At 39.5% G+C, this 20,201-nt stretch overlaps 1 protein-coding gene and 1 long non-coding RNA gene across 6 annotated transcripts in view; both read right to left on the bottom strand.

The window, feature by feature from the left end:
- Nucleotides 1-459: 459 nt before the first annotated feature.
- Nucleotides 460-11,226, bottom strand: LOC125112970 (uncharacterized). The gene is made up of 2 exons (XR_007131305.1): nt 10,601-11,226; nt 460-686 (listed from the first exon to the last, which is right to left on the bottom strand). It is a non-coding gene; the product is annotated as an uncharacterized LOC125112970 (long non-coding RNA).
- Nucleotides 11,227-12,806: 1,580 nt separating this feature from the next.
- ERCC8 (ERCC excision repair 8, CSA ubiquitin ligase complex subunit) overlaps nt 12,807-20,201 on the bottom strand; it is a 65,699-nt gene continuing 58,304 nt past the window's right edge. For 4 of the 5 annotated variants that reach the window (XM_047754996.1, XM_047755061.1, XM_047755217.1 and 1 more), the window contains 2 exons: nt 19,383-19,463; nt 12,807-13,626 (listed from right to left, as the gene is read on the bottom strand). In XM_047754996.1, coding sequence (XP_047610952.1) covers nt 13,558-13,626; nt 19,383-19,463 — 150 coding nt within the window. In that variant the 3' untranslated portion in view covers nt 12,807-13,557. The remainder of the gene's footprint in view (nt 13,627-19,382; nt 19,464-20,201) is intronic. The other variant, XM_047755140.1, reaches the window with a different exon arrangement.

Here is a 20,201-nt window from a genome sequence, read left to right as displayed (position 1 = left end):
GGTTTGTTAACTCCTGAGCTGCAACGGGAACTTATAAGGACACTTCTACTAATAGGCTATCACGTAAGATTTTGTAAAAACATTTATTCATTGCATTTTAAAACTTACATGATACACTGTTCAAAAATTTTTTGTAGGAGTTCCCATAGTGGCACAGCGGAAAAGAATCTGACTGGGAACCATGAGGTTTCAGGTTCAATCCCTGGCCTTGCTCAGTGGGTTAAGGATCTGTTGTTGCCGTGAGCTGTGGTGTAAGTAGAAGACTGTGGTGTTGCTGTGGCTGCGGTGTAGGCTGGCAGCTGTAGCTCCAATTAGACCCCTAGCCTGGTTACCTCCATATGCCACAGGCACAGCCCTAAAAACACACAAAATTAAATAAATAAAAATGTTTTGTAGCTTTTGGGGTATTTCCAGAAGAATACCACTGTAATAAAATTTGTAATAAATAAGCACAAAGAGGACACCAAGGTTTATGTTTTAATAAACAACATGTGTGAATTTTGGTTGCCTACAACAATATCAATAATTAAACTGTCTATAATTGAAATGGGCATTTTCAGCTGTTACTGGAATGTTTTTATTTTACAGTTTAAGCTGTATCTTCAAGACAATCTCTCCAGTGAATGTAAGCTGCAGTCAATCGGTGTTTACAGATCATTTGTCATAAACGACAATGGGGGCCAGCTCTGAAAATCAGACCAAGTGGAGATGGGTAAATATGTGTTGGTTAAATTGGGATGTGAAGAAAAGATACTGTGTATTACTTTATATTATCCATGTTTTTTTTCTTTCCCACAGATTACTAAAAGCTGACTGTGTACACAAATGTAGTATAAAAGGAGTATCTTTCACCTCTGTTGTTCTTGGTTTTACATTTCCATTCTAATGTATGTAAAATGAGTTCCCTATCTAAGTGATAAAGCAATTGTGCAGATAAAGCACTCTAGGAAATGGGGGTGGAGCAGGTGCTGATTTTATTCCCCAAATTTGTTAGACATTCAGTTTGTTACAATTTCATTCATTTCAACTTCTTTCTTCTAAACTAGGCTGAGGAAAAATTAGACTGACTTAGAAAGATGAGTTGCAGCAGGTAAGTAAAAACAGTGATGGGCACAGAAATAGCCAGCTCATTGAAGTTGAAAATCTGCAAAGGAATTAGCTCTAGGTGCATTGAAAAAAGAGGTCCTGGGGAGTTCCCATCATGGCTCAGTGGTTAACGAACCAGGCTAGCATCCCTGAGGATGCAGATTCAATCCCTGGCCTTGCTCAGTGGGTTAAGGATCTGGCTTTGTCATGAGCTGTGGTGTAGGTCGTCACAGACTGGGCTCAGATCCTGTGTTGCTGTGGTTCTGGTGTAGGCCGGTGGCTACAGCTCCCTAGGCTGGAAACATCCACATGCCTTGGGTGTGGGTGCAGCTTTAAAAAGACAAAAAAAAAAAAAAAAGAGGTCCCGATATGTTCGATGTTTGGTGATGGAAAGCAGGTCCATTCACAGCTGGAATAGCCTTTTACTAGGTTAGCTTCTCTTTCCTCCTGGGCACACAGTGGGCTCCCCCGCCCCCCAGCCTTCCTCGCAGTTCAGATGTGGCCATATGATTGAGTTCTGACCAATGGAATTTGCACAGAAGGGCTTGGCATGCATGGGTCTGGCTCTTTCCCTTGCAGCATAAGGAAACCTGCTGAATGTGATGGAGCCACAAGATGGAGGGATCCAAAGTTCTCATATTACCATTTGGCAGAGAAGGATTTAGCTATAAACAAATATATATTGCATTAAGTCCCAGAAATTTTGTAATTCATCTGCAACAGCAGTTAGCCTGCCCCAACTGATAGAATAATACTGCTGGTGGAGAATTTTCTTTCTCACCCTGCATAAAGCAGGAAATGGTTGCCCCTTCACTTGGCCTATTTCGTATTTGCTGGATAAAATCTGGCAACTTTTTTGGCATTCTATTCTGGACAAGTTTTCCTAACCTCACCTTCATTATTGCAGTTGCCTCCTAACCAGCTCTACTTTTGCTGGTGCCCTCCTCTACACCTTATTAACAAAACAGAAACCAGAGTGCTCTTAAATAATTCTTCTCAAATCCCTCCAAGCTCTCCATGTGTTTCAGGGAAAAAGCTAAAGGCTTTTCAATAACCTACAAAATCATTTCCAACCTGCCGCCTCTACTCATTACTTCTCTGTTCTCTCCTAATACTCTCCACTTCCCTTACTCCCATCAAGCCTTGCGGTTTCCTTGCTATTCCCTGAACAGAGAAGCAAGCTCTTGCCTCAGGCTTCTGTGTTTGTTCCCTTGGCCTAGAATGCTCCCACAGTGGCTTGCTCTTCCAATCTGCTCCAAGAGGCTTTTCTGAGCACACTGCTTAAAATGGCACCTCACTCTCTCAATTCCCTTCCTTCTATTATTTTTCTCTGTGGCACTTAGTACCTTCTAACATATTATACACATTTTCTTTTTTTTCTTATTAATCTTGTACATTTGTCTGTTCCCCTCCACACCCTTGTTAAAATTAAAGCTCTGTGAGAAAGGATTTTGACTTTTTGTTAAATTGCCAGCCTAGAGTAGTACTTGGCAAATAATAAATTATACATTTTTGTTCAATGACTACATGCTCATATATAGACAAGTGTCACGTGCCAGAGGAGCACTAAAGAGAAACTCCTAACTCACACGGGGATATGGCAAGGAAAATTCTTCTGGAGAAACTTACTCTTCTGGGACTAGAAGCTGATGCAGTTGCAGAGAGCATACGCCATTGGTCACTTTTTAGTCCTTCTCTTAGCTGGCCTATCAATACCACTTGATACAGCTGATGACTATCTTCTTGAAATGCAGTCTTCGCTTGATTTCCAGGGTAGAACACCTGCCTGGCTGTTTTCCTGCTCTCCTGGCCATCTCTTCCCAGGCTCCTTAGCAGCTTCCCCCACATCTCCTGTCCTCCTGCCCTGTTGGAGCACCCAGGGTTCAGTCCTGGTCCTCTTTTCATCTTTCTCCACTCTTTCCTCAGGGGATCAGAACAAATCGCAAGGCTTTAAATACCGTCTGTATACTTATAACTACCAAACATATACTTCTAGGTGGTATCTCTTTCCTGAACTCCAGATCTGTATACCTAAGTGCCTCCTGAGCCTCTCCCTTGGGATGTGTAGCAAGCACCTCAGATTTAAATATCCACAATAGGAGTTCCCGTCATGGCTCAGTGGTTAACGAATCCGACTAGGAACCAGGAGGTTATGGGTTCGATCCTTGGCCTTGCACAGTGGGTTAACGATCCGGCGTTAACCCTGGCCTGGCCAAAAAAATAAATAAATATTAGCGATGTTGGAGTTCCCTGTTGTGGCTCAGCGGTAATAAACCTGACTAATATCCATGAGGACTCAGGTTTGATCTCTGGCCCTGCTCAGTGGGTTAAGGATCCAGTGTTGCCGTAAGCTGCTTTGTAGGTCAAAGATGTGGCTCAGATCTGGTGTTGCTGTGGTTGTGGCTGTGGCCAGAAGCTGCAGCTCTGATTTGACCCCTAGCTTGGGAATTTCCATATGCTGCAAGTGCATCCCTAACAAGACCAAAAAAAAAAAAAAAAAAGGTAATGTAAACGGTTAATAAAAAAGTGTTAAAATGTTTGAAAAGTTGTTTTACTGCATTTGTAATTTTAACTTTATAACAAATGTTTAAATTATTGGAACATTTGCATTTCATTTGGTAGGGAATTTGAACTGCTTAAAAACATCAGTCATTACTTATGGTCTCTGGAGGAGACAGTTTGGGGGGTGGGGGGATGTGCTTGGGTTATGGGATGGAAATCCTGTGAAATTGGATTGTTAGGATCATTATACAACTACAGATGTGATAAATTCATTTGACTAACAAAAAAATTTTAAAAAATTAAAAAAATAAATAAAATTATCAATGTAGTTTAAGGGAATTGGGTAGGTTTGTGAATAGGGCATACGGCTTAAGAGAAGCTGAGTTCTACAGTGAGATACCATTCATACCCACTAATATAGCTATAATAAAATAGACAAGGAGTTCCCATTGTGGCTCAGCAGTTAACAAAGCCAACTAGCATCCATGAGGACATGGGTTGGATCCCTGGCCTCACTCAGTGGGTTAAGGATCCAGCATTGCTGTGAGCTGTTGTATAGGTCACTGACGTGGCTGGGATCCTGTGCTGCTGTGGCTGTGGCATAGGCCTGTGGCTACAGTTCTGATTAGACCCCTAGCCTGGGAACCTCGATATACCTCGGGTGCAGCCTTAAAAAAAAAAAAAAAAAAAGACAAAAATTAAAAAGACAATAGGAGTTCCCTGGTGGCTCATCGGGTTAAAGATCCAGTGTTGTCACTGCTGTGGTGATTCGGTCCCTGGCCTGGGAACTTTGGCATGCCACAGGTGTGGCAAAAAGAAAGACAATAACAAATGTTAGTAAGAATGTAGGAAAATTGAAATTGGAACTTTCATATATCGCTTGTAAAGAACGTAAAATGGTATAGGTAAAAGTTTCCAGGGGAGTTTCTTTCGTAGCTAAGTGGTAACAAACCCGACTAGTATCCATGAGGATATGGGTTTGATCCGTGGCCTTACTCAGTGGGTTAAGGATCTGGCATTGCTATGAGCTGCGGTGTAGGTTGAAGACGCAGTTTGGATCTGGCATTGCTGTGGCTGTGGTGTAGGCTGGCAGCCACAGCTTCAATTCGACCCCTAGCCTGGAAACTTCCATATGCAGAGGGTGCAGCACTAAAAAGACAAAAGACAAAAGACAAAAAAAAAAGACAAACATTTTTGTCTTATTATTCCCCCCCCTTTTTTTTTGCTTTTTAGGCCACACCTGCGGCATATGGAGGTTCCCAGGCTAGGGGTCCGATCGGAGCTACAGCTGCTGGCCTATACCACAGCCACAGCAACTCCAGATCCGAGCCTCATCTCTGACCTACACCACAGCTCACAGCAATGCCGCGACCTACACTACAGCTCACAGCAATGCCAGATCCTTAACCCACTGAACGAGGACAGGGATTGAACCTGCAACCTCATGGTTCCTAGTCAGATTGGTTTCTCCTGTGCCACGACGGGAACTCTCCCTTTCTACTTTTAATTGTCCTTTTTTTTTTTTTTTTTGGTCTATTTAGGGCTGCACCCGCAGCATATGGAGGTTCCCAGGCTAGGGGTTGAATCAGAGCTGTAGCCACCAGCCTATGCCACAGCAACTTGGGATCCGAGTCTTGCCTTCAACCTACACCACAGCTTACTGCAACCACAGATCCTTAACCACTGAGCAAGGCCAAGGATAGAATCCGCATCCTCATGGATACCAGTCTGGTTCATTAACCGCTGAGCCATGATGGGAACTCCCTTAATTGTCCATTTTTTTTTTTTTAATGCAGAAAATAACTAGATGGCAGCAAAATAACTATGCTTCATGTATTTAAGGATGTTACTGCTATACTAGTAAGATAGACAAGGTTACCTTATAATGAATGACCTGTAATAAATTCTAGGCACCAAGTTTTTAGTACAGTGATTCTAGGCAGCATAGAAGAACTGAATGTATTTTTCACAAAGAAAAGCCATGTTCATGACTGACCTTGTTAGATATGTCCCCTGAATTTAATATTTTTTCGAATCTAAAATAAAAGAAACAAATATGACCTAGCAATAGATTTAACCTTCAGATGTCTAGACTCTATCACAATACAAAGTAAAGTGATTATTTTCCTTTCTGTAATTAGCTTTCCTTGCTATACCTGTTAAAAGGAAATATCTGCAGCATATCAGGACTTTTGCCATTTTCATTTCTACCATGGTTTGAGTGATTTTAAGTTTACTGTTCTAATGATACTCAATAGCTTTTAAATTCAGGGTCAGTAAATAGGGTCTGAATATAGAGAAAAAAACTAAGTTAAAAAGGAAATCTATCAATGTATGTTTATAAAAATTGTAACTTACAGAAGTGTCTTTTGCTTTTCTAATTTTCAGTAATCATTTTTATAGAAATAACCAAGTATTAATATATAACTGAACATTAATGAAATATTTGAGTTAGAACTACACAGCCATTAGGCTTAATATTTAATTTGTGAGATGGTGACTTTTCTTTGAAAGATAACAGATTATTTTAAAATACACTTTTTCTATTATTGCTTCATTCAGATTTCAAATAACAGAGCTAAAGTTTTTTGTTTCCAGTGTCTCATCAAGAGTAGGCTTGGAGTTCCTGTTGTGGCTCAGTGGGTTAAGAACCCCGCTAGTATCTGAGGATGCAGGTTCGATTCCTGCCCTCAATCAGTGGGTTAAGGATCTAGCATTGCCAAAAGCTGCAGCATAGGTCGAAGATGTGGCTCCAACTGGGCATTGCTGTGGCTGCAGTGCCAATTCAACCCCTGCCTGAGAAATGCTGTGTGCTGCAGGTAACCCTAAAGAGAAAAAAAAAGGAGGCGCTATATACTTTCCTGTCCTTTACTGAAGAATCTTCATTCTGAGGGTTGTTTTCTTTGGTCTTCTTAGGGCTGCAGCCACAGCAATACTGGATCTGAACTGCATCTGCAACCTACACTGCAGCTCACCACAACTTCGAATCCTTAACCCATTAAGTGGGGCCAGGGATTGAACTCATGTCCTGATGGATACTAGTCAGTTTCATTACTGCTGAGCCACAATGGGAACTCCAGTTTTGAAATATTTTTCTGTTAATTCAACCAGTACAATTAAAGGGTTTGTCTTCAGAGCTTTCTTTAAAGGTTTTGTTTTTGCTTTTGAAATCAGGTTTAAATGGGGCTTTGTGTGTGTGTGTGTGTGTGTGTGTGTTTTTAGAGCCGCACTTTGGGCATATGGAGGTTCCCAGGCTAGGGGTCTAATCGGAGCTACAGCTGCCGGCCTACACCAGAGCCACAGCAACACGGGATCCGAGCCGCATCTGCGACCTACACCACAGCTAACAGCAGCACTGGCTTCTTAACCCACTGAGCGAGGCCAGGGATTGAACCTGAAACCTTATGGTTCCTAGTCAGATTTGTTCCTGCCGCACCACCACAGGAACTCCAAATGGGGCTTTTTAATATAAACTAAACAGAAAGAATGCTTCAGTTGAAAAACTTTTTTTTTCTCTGTTAAGGTATTTGCTTAATTAATTGTAAAAAAAAGACTTGGTAGGAAATATAAAAGCTTATCCATGATGTTTTTAGACTTCCTGTTAAACATAGGTTTAGCACTATGCAAATAAAACATATGCATTTATTGTTTTATACATATTTTTTAAAACTAGGCATTTCACATATGTTCCATAAATGACTTTAAAACTGAAATCTATTTGAAGTGCAAGAAACACCTGACATATGTGCCCTTTGAAGTAAAGCCAGGATACAAATACTGTGTATGACTATAAAACATATACTGTTAGCAAGACGCTGTGGAAAGAAAATCTGTAAAATGTAAAAGGCAATGGAAAGAAGTTACAGGTGATTACTATCTCTGTAATATGTGCATTTACATAATACTGTCAATAAGATTTGACAAATATTAACTGAATGAAACAAAGAAAAGTTCCAAGTGGAAGCCTCTATAGACCTCCCCTATTTCTTCAAGTGTTTAAAAACAAAACAAAGGTTTAGAGTGGAAGGAGAATTAAATAATAATTAAAGTCTCTCCTGCTGATCACAGGCCTGAATTAGTGACCTCAAAGATCAGGTGCAAAATCTGGAAGAATAGTACAGAAACAAAACAAGTATTCACTGAGCATCTACTAAGTAGCAGGAACTGTTCTAGGATTTTTTTTTTTTTTTTAAAAAGACCAGCAGAAAGGAAAAAATAAAACCATGAAGGATAGAGTAGACTTTACATGCAATTATTAGGTGATGCAGAGAGAAAAAAAAGAGAAGGCAATTAAACAAATAATAGGAGAAAATATTCCCGAGCTGAGAGAACGCTTGAGGCTTCAGATTAACAGAATTTACAAGGAGTCCCCTGGTTAAAGATCTGGCATTGTTACTGCTGTGGCTTGGGTCACTGCTGTGAAGGACATCTGATTGATGGCCAAGGAACTTCTGCATGCCACAGATGTGGAAAATAAAATAAAATAAAATAAAATAAAATCTCACAAGAGGTCCAGGAAGTGAGGGGGGAGGTGTAGACTTATCAGATATCTGGTAAAATTAGATAATAAGAAAAAAAATTCTCACAGTTGACAAGCTTTCAGCTATAAAGAACAAGTTTTTTTTTCTTTTTCCTTTTATTGTCTTTTTCCCTTTTCTAGGGCCACTCCCGTGGCATGTGGAGGTTCCCAGGCTAGGGGTCTAATTGGAGCTGTAGCCACTGGCCTATGCCAGAGCCACAGCAATGCGAGATCCGAGCCAAGTCTGTGACCTACACCACAGCTCACGGCAACAGCAATGCCGGATCCTTAACCCACTGAGCAAGGCCAGGGATCAAACACGCAACCTCATGGTTCCTAGTCGGATTCGTTAACCACTGAGTCACCATGGGAACTCCAAGAACAAGTTCTTTACAGAGATGAAAAAAAAAAAAAAATCAAATTGTACATTTAGAATCCTAATCTACAATATAGAAGCTAGAGGAAAGGAGACATAATAGTTAGACTAACAAAAACAAAAAACAAAAACAAACAAACAAACAAAAAAAAAGGACTATAACCCAAGAATTCTACGCAGCAAAATTACCATTTTCTTTGCCAGAGGAAAAGATGATATTCAATAACGAAACTGTATTACCCAAATACATTACCTAAGGAAAACATAGTGCAGTTCACAATCTTTACCACTGTACATGTGGCCCTAAATAGGGGATCGGCAGGAAAAAAAAAAAAAAAAAAGTGGTACATTCACAAGATGGAGTATTGTGCAATTAAAAAAAAATGACTTAATGTGTTAAAATTTGTACCTGGGATTTGTTCTAAGACACACCAACATGGAAATGATTGTTGTAAAGCATTAAGTTTATACTCAAATATCTGCAGAACCAGGAATAATGGTACACCATGCCGAGCAGGGCCACATGGGAAATGACCAGGATCAGTCAGGAGGCAAGAGGGAGAGGGTGGACATGGCCCAGAGGTTTTATTGAAGATTTTATGGGAAGGAATGGGTGAGATAGGGCAGGTACACCAGGTAAGTTTGCATATTTTGAATAACTTCAGTAGACTCTAGGCTGTAGGAGCTGTCCTTAGCTGGCTGGTACTGGCCCTGGGGTGATTCAGGGCAAGTGAATACTGGCTTGGTATGGGAGAATTTGATAAAGGAGATGATTGAGGTGAGAACTCTGGATTGGTTAGCTTGGATATTAAATATACACTCCCAGGTGGTGTTGCCATCTCTGGGAACTAGCTAGTCCTGGAAGGGGTGGTATCACCAGGATCAAGGACCCAAATGCCTAAGTACACGGGATACAGAAAATAAGAAAATGTTCTCAATAAAACTAACCCTATGTTTTGACATCATATTAAGGAATCTTTGGGGATGATGTTAGTGGAGACTTTTAGAGTAACCTCTAGTAGCTTACTCTTGTGGCGCAGGAGTGTGGGGTTATGCCTTTCAGCAGAGAACAAGTAGTATGGCAGAATCACAGGCTAAGTAATCTCAGAAATGTACTAGGATCCCTAATATTGAAGAAAGAAAAGTGAAAATGTCCTGCGTTCAATTTGTGCCTCAGGAGAGGCAGCCCATGTGTGCTGCTGGGGCCAAGGTTTTAGGGTCAGGGTGAAGTCATCTCCAACAGTGAGGTCTTAGACTAGGAGATGTCCTCTGGGATGTGGGACAGGGTATCCTTTCCAAGAGGGGGCCCACTTGAGATGATATGGGTCTCAGCATTTGCTATGTTTGATGGAAACAATGTCTTATTTAGAGGGTTCTGACTGTAAATTAATGAAAGCACCCAGACCAGTGGCAATAAGACCAACAGTCAATAGGAAGGTGTGCAGCTACACTGACAGGGTTTTTGTTTTTTCGAAGTTTAGGATATTGAGTATGGGTGCTCCCATGGATGGGACGACATCAATAATGGTTTTTTTTTAAGGCTGTACATGGAGGTTCCCAGGCTAGGGGTTCAATCAGAGCTACAGCTGCCAGCCTACACCACAGCTGCAGCAATGCCAGATCCTAGCCACATATGCGACCTACACCAGATCCTTAACCCACTGAGCAAGGCCAGGGTTGAACACACGATCTTTTGGTTCCTAATCTGATTCGTTTCTTCTGCGCCACAATGGGAACTCCCTCTTTTTGCTTTTAAATCAGTAATCTAGAACTAGCATTGTGTTTGCTAGACTGCCATTTGCTTTGTACCTAAGATTTAAAGTTCTTGTGTTTTTTTCCCCTTTAGCTTATAGCCACCTAAAGTGGCAGTCATTTTTCCTGTTTTCTTCCTGTTTCAGGCTTTTGCGCCCTGAAGGTGCAGTCTTTATTTTCTTTTGCTGGCTGTTAGATGGAAAAGAGGGAGGCTGAAGGGGCCAGGTACCTCTAGGCAACATCCCTGGGACAGTCCCTGTCCATGAATAATCAGTCCCTTCCCCACACCCTCACTGATTTTTAAACTTGTAGAATGGCTTGTATCTCTAGGTGACCCTTTTTTCCCTTTCCTTTTAGGTACTTACCTAATAAGTTCCTGATGGTCCTGAGGGGCCTGTGAACACAATCTTCCTTCTCTAGGTTGTCGCAATCAACCTTAGAGGGCTGGGGGTCTATATCTAGGAAAGCAATGGTGGTATCAGCTTTATCTTTTACATTTTGGTTTTGAGCATGAGACTTTTTGCACGTTGATGAGGACCAGTTTTATGAGAGCCCAGGCGCATGGATTAAGGGCTTTGCATCTCTAAAATTAACTGGATTTTTCTTCAGGGTTTTTGGTGTGTGTGGGGCACTAGAACTAGATGCCCCTTTCCCTTTCTCCCCTTTTTCATTAAACATTGAGCCACTGGTCTTCAGGGATGGGACCTCTTATACCCTAATAGGTTGGGAAATGAATTGCTTGTGACAGCAGCAAGCAGACACAGCAGAGAGGCTTGTGACCTAAACAATAATGCTTGTGGGAAGCCAGGATCTCCTGAGAAGACCTTCATGCCAAATCCACAAATGGCCTACAGCACTCGAGCGAGCGTTCAGGTTGAGCCATCTCCTACTATTTTGAGGAATAGGCTGAAATTTGACTCAGAAAAGCACAGAGTGAAGAGTTTCCTAGTGGTTCAGCAGATTAAGGATCCAGCCCTGTCACTGCAGTGGCTCAGGTTGCTGTTGTGGTTCGAGTTTGATCCCTGGCCCAGGAATTGTTACATGCCTCTGGTCTAAAACATTAAAAAAAAAAAAAAAAAAAAAAAAAAAAAAGAAGAAGAAGAAACTTCAGAGTGGGAAAGAGGTATGGTTTATGGATACCTCCAGGAACATATAACATCCCAGACACTAGGTACTAAGATGGCCCCACTTCTTGTCAGCACTGTCTTGTCAGTGGATTAGACTCATTCCATGGCACAAGCAGGGTAGTTACCCTCATCCCCAGCAGACAGACCTTTTTGAAATGTAGCTGGTTACCAAACACCTCTAGTAGTATTGTCCTGGACCCTGAGCTCTCCACAAAGGTGGGAAGTAAGTTGAGTGCCCTCTTTAGGTTGGGCAATCACGGTAACAAAAAAACAACATAATGGAGTAGCCACCAAGCAGCAAGTGTGCCAATAGGCCAGAGTTCCGTTTCAGGTGGTGGCCTCTGACCGTTGGATCCACTTAGTAAGCCAAGAGCAGCTCAAGGAATATCATCTCCTTTTTGTACCAAATTACTGAGTAAGTTTAGTACTAGACAGTTTGAATAATTTCAGTAGACTTTGGTACCTAGTTGTCTGGTATCTGGCCCTGGGATAATCTAGGCTAAGGGGAAGAGTGGCTTTGCATGTGTGTTTGATGAAGGAGGTGGTTGGGTGTGTACACTCTGGATTGATTGCTTTGCATTTTAAAGGCATGCTCCCAAGGGGAGCCTTTTGCTATCTATCTCAAGGTACCAAATGCCAGAGTATCAAGAATACAGAAAATAAGAAAATACAGCCAATACACTTAGCTATACTGAATGACACAGAAAAATTTTTATGTGCTAAAGCTGGAAAAAAAAAAAATCAAGACAGAACTGCGTATATCCCATTTTTGCAAAATCAAAATACTTTCCCACCTTTGTCTACATAGGTTCATATAGGATTGTACCTGGTTAATAACTTGTACTGTGGCAGGAGGAGTAAGGGATGGTGAGGGGGGTGCTGTTATGGGAGGAGAGGAATTTCCATGATAATAACAGCATGACCAACATCCCACTGTATAAAATTATATATCATAAAGAGATGCATGAAAGAATGGCCACTAAATATTAACAGTGGTTACCTTAGGGTGGCTTAATTCCAGGTGACTATTATATACTTTTGTAAGGTATTACACTGCTTAAATTATTTACAATGACCATGTATATTTATATAACTAAAAGGAAGCAATACTAACTGCAGTTTGATGGAAGGCTTTTTTCTTATTAGAAATTTCTGATTTCAACAGCATTCTCAAAGATCATAAGCATCCTCACTAAGGGGAGAAAAAGTGAGAGTACAATGGTTAAGGCTTAAGAAAATCAATTATCAAGTAAATGTATAGAACACATTTGGCCAGAAAGGCCTTATATGAGGCCTAACATTCACACAACTTAAAAACTCAACAACTGTATACTTGGTATTCAAGCTCACAAAAATCTCTTTAACTAGTCTCCTACTGCTAAGAATCAGAAAGTAATATGAGATTAGCTTTATCATAATCATTTGTAGGTTATGACACAAGACGATGAGACAATAAAACAGAGATTTTATGACATTTTCATGTTTAAACCAGATTCACTGCCAGAACATTTTCTGCTTTGATGAATGAATTAGGAGTTGGTCACATCTTAACCAGATTCATAGAAAAGTAGTTGAAGCTGCCATTCAACACATTAAAATAAAGGAAACATGGGATTTCCCTAAGTTAAAAACCTCCTATGATGCACTTTTTAGATTGTGGAAGGTACTGGGTTCAAAAAAATTTAACATAAAGCTAGACAATGGTCAAATGAAATCGCTGCAAAAACTGAATACATAAATAAGAATAAAACATTTTGATGCTAATTTTTCAGCTATAATTTTTGTTATACTCCACAGTAAAATCATCCTTGAAAGTGAAAATAAGCAAGGCGATGGGACAGTCAGCAGGAGAAATCGCTGATAACCTCTACTTGCTTATTCTTTGAGATTGCAACTTATTGTTCGCACACTATGCTCAAGTTCCTACACTGGGGGTGCCATGACCTGTCTCTTGTACTGTAGCTACAGGGGCTGGGGCAGGCCACAGAAACTGGGACCAGGGAGATATGTTCTGCTTGAATAAACTATACAGAACTCTGTTTCAGAATTTCATGCCACCTCATTTTAAAACAAAAGGGAAAAAAAATCACCCCAATTCAGGGCTAAATTAAGGGTCACTGGACAATTAAAAAAATAAAACAGTCCTGTTTTAAAAGTTTCATCAGTAAAGACAAAAAGGTACTAAGAATTGATATTCATCCTTCCTCATCACTGCTGCTCCAGGCATCTTCAAATGCTGGATTTAACTGTGATTTGGTTGTAGCCTAAAAAAAGGGACAAAAAAGGAAAGATTTGATTATTCTACCTCATAGTTTAGGCTCACAATGCAGTTATGAAATAGATTAGATTAGATTGTTTTGAAAGAAACTATATAACCATTAATTTCAAACCAAAAGTAACACCCTACATACAACATAAAATACTGTAACTTTGTTTGAAATAGACGTATCAGGAGTTCCCATTGTGGCGCAGTGGTTAACGAATCCGACTAGGAACCATGAGGTTGCAGGTTTGATCCCTGGCCTTGCTCAGTGGGTTAAGGATCCGGTGTTGCCGTGAGCCGTGGCTCAGGCTGGCGATTAGACCCCTAGCCTGGGAACCTCCACATGCCATGGGAGAGGCCCTAGAAAGGGCAAAAAGACAAAAAAAAAAAGACAAAAAAAATAGACATATCAGACTCATGCAAATTAAGTTTCCTTCAAAGTTTTTAACAACCCCCTCAACACATACACACATGATTTAACTGTTACCACTTAAGGCATTTTTTTTTGGTGTCTTTTGTCTTTTGTTTTTAGGGCCGCACTCACAGCATATGGGGGTTCCCAGGCTAGGGGCTGAACTGGAGCTGTAGCTGCTGGCCTATGCCAAAGCCACAGCAACATGGGATCTGAGCCTTGTCTGTGACCTACACCACAGCTCATGGCAACGCTGGATCCTTAACCCACTGAGCAAGGCAGGGATTGAATCTGAGTCCTCATGGATACTAGTTAGATTTGTTTCCTCTGAGCCACAGTGGTAACTCCGATTACTCAAAGCATTTTTGCAACTTTTTGGAATTACCTGGAGAAGGGTGCACAGTAAAATCCATGTGGCTAAGACTGGACTCAGGTCTATGGTCTGACTTGACATCCCAAAATATTAATGTGAGTAACTTTTCATTGTTTAGATGGATCTGATTTTATAAAGAAGCAAATATCTATAAATGGGGAATAAGGTGTTTATTAAATAGAGTAGTCCTTGAAAGTGAAAATAAGCAAGGTGATGGGACAGCCAGCAGGAGAAATCGCTGAAAACCTCTACTTGCCATTTTGGTCCAAAAAGTAATGTGGTTTTTAAATAATGAGGTAGCTCTGTCTGTCTCTGTCTGTCTATCTATCTATCATCACTAGTAAAGTAGTTGAGAAACACATGTAAAATGTATACAAATGGGAACATGTTTGTTGTTAGCACACAGGTTTCCCTGGGAAATTTCTTTGAAAGAGAGCATTCATTTAAATGGTATTTATCTAAAACCAGAAAACATCATAGTATTCTTTTAACTTTAGAGCTGTACCTAATAAATATAATCAGCATTAGAAGAACTGTAATTATCTCTGGTATTTCGAATCAATTCACTTTTTAAACACACCTTCTTTTTCTTAGGCAAATAATTAAAGGACTTTAAGATGACCTCATTTTTTAAAGTATCTGGGCATCATGAACCAGGTTTACTTCTTATTGTGCAGCTTTTACATTTGCTACACATTTTTAAAACCCAAATCCAATAATGTACATAAATTATTCTTAGATTACTTAGATGTATTGTCTTTTTCAACACATAACAATATTTCATATCAAGGGTAACCCCTATGGCATGTCTGAGAAAGTTCATTTCCTTTTTTGATGAACATGATAACTTAGAATCTTAAAACTCAATCAAGGACAACAGTAGAAAAAGTGTGTGTTTCTAGTAAATTCCCCAGGTATCAGCCAGGATAGCCAGAAAACAAGATATTAATTTAGGTATTCTTTGTAATATTAAAACTATAGATCAGAATCCAGCATTAACCTAATGTTGGGTATTGCCACCATTAACAAATCTTACATTGGCTATGTCACTTAGTTTTTTTTTTGTCTTTTTGCCATTTCTTGGGCCCCTCCCTCAGCATACAGAGGTTCCCAGGCTAGGGGTTGAATTGGAGCTGTAGCCACCGGCCTACGCCAGAGCCACAGCAACGCGGGATCCGAGCCGCATCTGCGACCTACACCACAGCTCACGGTAGTGACAGATCCTTAACCCACTGAGCGAGGCCAGGGATCAAACTGACATCCTCATGGATACTAGTCGGATTTGTTACATGCTGTGCACAATAGGAACTCCCAGGAAAAGTTACATTTTAATATAAATTATTGTTACTGTGGTGAGCAAACAAAAATAATTAAGTGAAAATTGGAAATGCTGCATATAAATTCTGTTTATAGCAGTAAAGGATAACAATATGAATGTATTACAATATTATTAGAAATATATTTTATTGTTAAAAAAATCACAAATAAAACATCTTACTTGTAGTTAAAAGCTTCAGTAAAAATATATATAATGCAGTACACATATTACTGTTTGAGAACCACTGATCAAGTGTTAACTGCCATCTATTACTTCAGTTTTCTCTACAACATCTCCTCCTAGTGGACATTCTTTCTCTGCTCAAACATGGCCAGCCTGCCCGTTCTACTGACAAACAGTTGTGAATGTTGTGGAGGTAGGGAAGTTTAAAGCAGATCTAGTTCAGGTCCAAATAAAAGGAAGGAAGAATAAAACCAAAAATAACATCTAGCACACATACATCTTGATAAATTCTAATTTTTTTTCTTTTTTTCCTTCCCCTTCTTTCCCTCTTTTTCCTTCTTTCTCTCTTTCTTCCCTTTTCCTTCCTTCCTTCCTTTCTTATTTTCATATTTTGAGGGCTGCACCTGCAGCATATGGATGTTCCCAGGAGAGGGGTTGAATTGGAGCTGCAGCTGCTGGCCAATGCCACAGGAATGCCAGATCTGAGCCGCATCTGCGACCTCCACCACAGCTCACCACAATGCTGGATCCTTAACCCACTGAGCAGAGCCAGTATTTGAATCTGCATCCTCATGGATACTAGTAACGTTCGGTACCACTGAGCCACAATGGGAACTCCGTAATTCTAAATTTCTTACTGGTAATTAATGGAAAATCTTTATAGGTAGAATATAAGGTTGTCTGTATCAGCAGTGATTACACATCACACAAATGGTAAATAAAACACCTACGTATTGTGTGACGTCAAAATAAAGTAAGATTCTTGGTGAGAGGTCAGGTTTTTGTTTTTGTTTTCTTGTCTTTTTAGGGTCATAGACGCAGCATATGTGGTGGCCTACACCACAGCCAGAGCAATGCCAGATCCAAGCTGTGTCTGCGACCTACACTGCAGCTCACAGAAACATGGATCCTTAACCCACTGAGAGAAGCCAGGGATCGAACCTACATCCTCATGGATACTAGTCAGATTTGTTTCTGTTGAGCCACGACGGGAACTCCAAGAAGTCAGATTTAAACTGTAATATAGACACTCTACACATTTCAGGCAGGAAAAAGTGAGTAGGAGTTACATAGGCTTGCCCTGACCATAGCCAAATTTTAGAAGAAGTGGCAAAAGTAAGGCAGATTCTTCAGAATCGAGAAAAGAGCCTACAATAAAATAGTAAGATTTGTACTCAAAGACCATAAAACCTGTTCCTATCATCCAATGCCTTTCAGTTTCTTATGTTGGAACTAAATCCCTCCTCTATCCTAGCTATCAGAAGAAACAACCCTAAGGTATTATTATATCTTGGCTGATGGAGAAGTAAATCTTATCTCAAGGGGGTATTTGCAAGGAAACCTAAGAACAATTTTGCTTTAATGATTCTAATATTTGAAGTTATTATCAACTTGCCTCAGATCACTAATAAATGGCTGAACTGGGATTCGAACCCAGTTACCAGTATTACTATTATTTAGTTTACTTGAAATTAAACACCAAGTGTTTGTGTGTGTATGTGTGTTTTATTTTGTGTTAAGTTGCCTCTCTGGGCCCTGCGGTAGTCTTTCATTTGATAGTTGAGATGAAAATACTTTAAAATATGAGTTAAATAGTAAATATCATGTAATGGTGTGTTCTGCGCAGTCTTTTTTACTGGGACTGCATCATGATCATATTCATATTCTACCTTCATTCACAAGAATTTTTCAAATTAAAGTTTTGTGGAAATATTTTTAGTGCTTTTTTTTTTTCTTCTTTTTAGAGCCACACCTATGGCATATGGAAGTCACATCTGAGACCTACACCACAGCTGACGGCAACACCCGATCGTTAACCCACCGAGCTAGGCCAGGGATCGAACCTGCATCCTTGTGGATACTAGTTGGGTTTGTAACCTGCTGAGGCACAAATGGAACTCCCAAGATTTTATATTAATATGAGAAAAGTGCCTATCTTAGGCATATAAACATTTTCAAAAGTAAATCTCTAAAACTTATAAAGCTAACTTGTTTCTTGTATATATCTATTTGATTTCTACTTAATCGGCTTGTTTTTCCATATACATAAATTCTTCTAGATAGGGAGTTCAAACTATTACCATAACTACATAATAAGAAAATAAACTATCAGAATCAAATATTCTGTATAAAATAAGGAATTTAATTTTCTTCTAATATTCTTTTTTTCACACATAAGTCAAAGATGTTTTACCTTTATTTTTATAGCTTTCATTTGGTAAATAATTGTCAAACTATCTAACATGGCTTGTAGTGTTATAAATTAGATCTAATGTATACAGTAATTCCCACATAGCAGGACATAGTAATTAAACTATAATACAAAATAAATGGCTGAACCAATTTGTTTGAACATATTAAGCTTTCTAGAAAAAAAATTAGTCATTTAAAGCAGCTGTACACTAAAACTAATCAAAGCCATAACAAACCATATTAGACATGTACTAAATCTGGAAGTTCACTTTTAGGTAACTTGACATGAAAGTAAAAAATTCAGAGCATACTACCTAAGACCAGAGTTCATGTCTTATTTATCTTTGTTTACCCACCTTTCATTTTTTAGGCCCTTTATTCACACTATCATATTTGTACCAATTTATGCGCTAAGATAGGCACTAACTGTTGGTAGAAGTGTAAAGTGACAAAATTTGATGGTGTGAATAAAGAGCTTGAAAAATGTCATACACGATAAGAGATAAATTTACTTCTAAGAATCTAATCAGAAGTAATCAGAAATATAAACAATTTATGAACAGATATTTACCTTGATTTGTTTATAATAATCAAAAGAAATATCTTCAAATAGGTAAATATTTAAGTAAACTGTGGTACTTAAGTGACAGAATGCTAAACTATTTAAGACAATATTTATGAATAGTTATTAACAACATAGAAGTCATATAATATTGAGAAAAGTAGTATGCTAAGTTTTTTTGGTTTTTTAGGGCCGTACTCATGGCACATGAAGGTTTCCAGGCTAGGGGGTAAAATCAGAGCTATAGCTCCTGGCCTATACCACAGCCACAGCAACGCCAGATTTGAGTTGTGTCTGAGAACTACACCACAACTCATGGCAACACCAGATCCTTAACCCACTGAGTGAGGCCAGGGATTGAAGCTGCATCCTCATAGATACTAGTCAGATTTGTTTCCACTGAGCCATGATGGGAACTCCAGTAGTATGCTGAGTTGTCTGTTAACAATTTATGTTAAAAATGTGCATAGGATAAAACAAGAATGAAATAAATCAAAATGTTACTAGTGATTAATTCGACTTCAGAAATTTATGTTCTTTTTTTGAATTTTTCAAATGTGTTAGAGGCAAATTATTATGTTTTAAAATCAGAAAATAGTAAAAAATACTTTACAAGTATCTCCCATATAAACTTAAAAAAACCTTTTTTATGGTTTAGAAGTCACTGTGCAAATTGTATATGCTCATGTGTATGTGAGGTAAAAAAGTAATATTACCTCATCATTATCAGGAACTGATTCATATAAGGATGGTACCCAAGCAAGAATATTGCAGTCTCTGCTACCGCTATAAAGTTCCTGTAACACAGAAAGCAAAGATATGGACTGTAGGTCAGTTTAAAGTTGGTGCCAATCTGAAAGGAACTACATCAAATTTTAAACTTATTAATTCTTAGGTTAAAGCAATTAGATTAATTAGATTTCTACTACCCAAAGAAACTGAGCTGATGCCCTATTCTGTTTGTTTAAGATGTAGTAAAACTTAGTTTTCTATTTCAAAATAGTATTAAGGATTAAGATGGCAGAATAGAAGGACTAGAGCTCAACTTCTCTCCTAAAAACTACAAAGTTTACAACCAAATGCTGAGCAATCTTCAAACAAATGGACCAGAAACTCTCAAAAAGATATTCTACTCCAGAAGAAAAAGAGGAGGCCACATCAAGAGGTGGGAGGGGCGATTACATGATACAAACAACCCCATACCTCCCGGGTGGGGAGCTCCACAGACTGGAAACTAACTGGTTCACAGAGACTCACCTACAGGAGTGAGAGTTCTGAGCCACACATCAAACTCTCAAGTGTGGGGATCTGGCAATGGGAGAAAGAGCCCCTGGAGCATCTGGCATTGAAGGCCAGTGGGGCTTGTGCACAGGAGCTCCACAGCACTGGGGGAAATGGAGACCCCACTCTTAAAAGGTGCACATGGACGTTCACATGCACTGGGTCCCAGGGCAAAGCTAAGTCTCCATAGGGATGTGGATCAAACATGACTGCAGTTCCTGGAGGACTTCCTGGGAAAACAGGGGTAAATGTGG

The sequence above is a fragment of the Phacochoerus africanus genome, chromosome 1 (genome assembly GCF_016906955.1).
Source record: "Phacochoerus africanus isolate WHEZ1 chromosome 1, ROS_Pafr_v1, whole genome shotgun sequence".
NCBI classification, from domain to species: domain Eukaryota; kingdom Metazoa; phylum Chordata; class Mammalia; order Artiodactyla; family Suidae; genus Phacochoerus; species Phacochoerus africanus.
The sequence above is the reverse complement of the archived record's forward strand: the minus strand, read 5'-3'. Positions and strand labels throughout refer to the sequence as shown.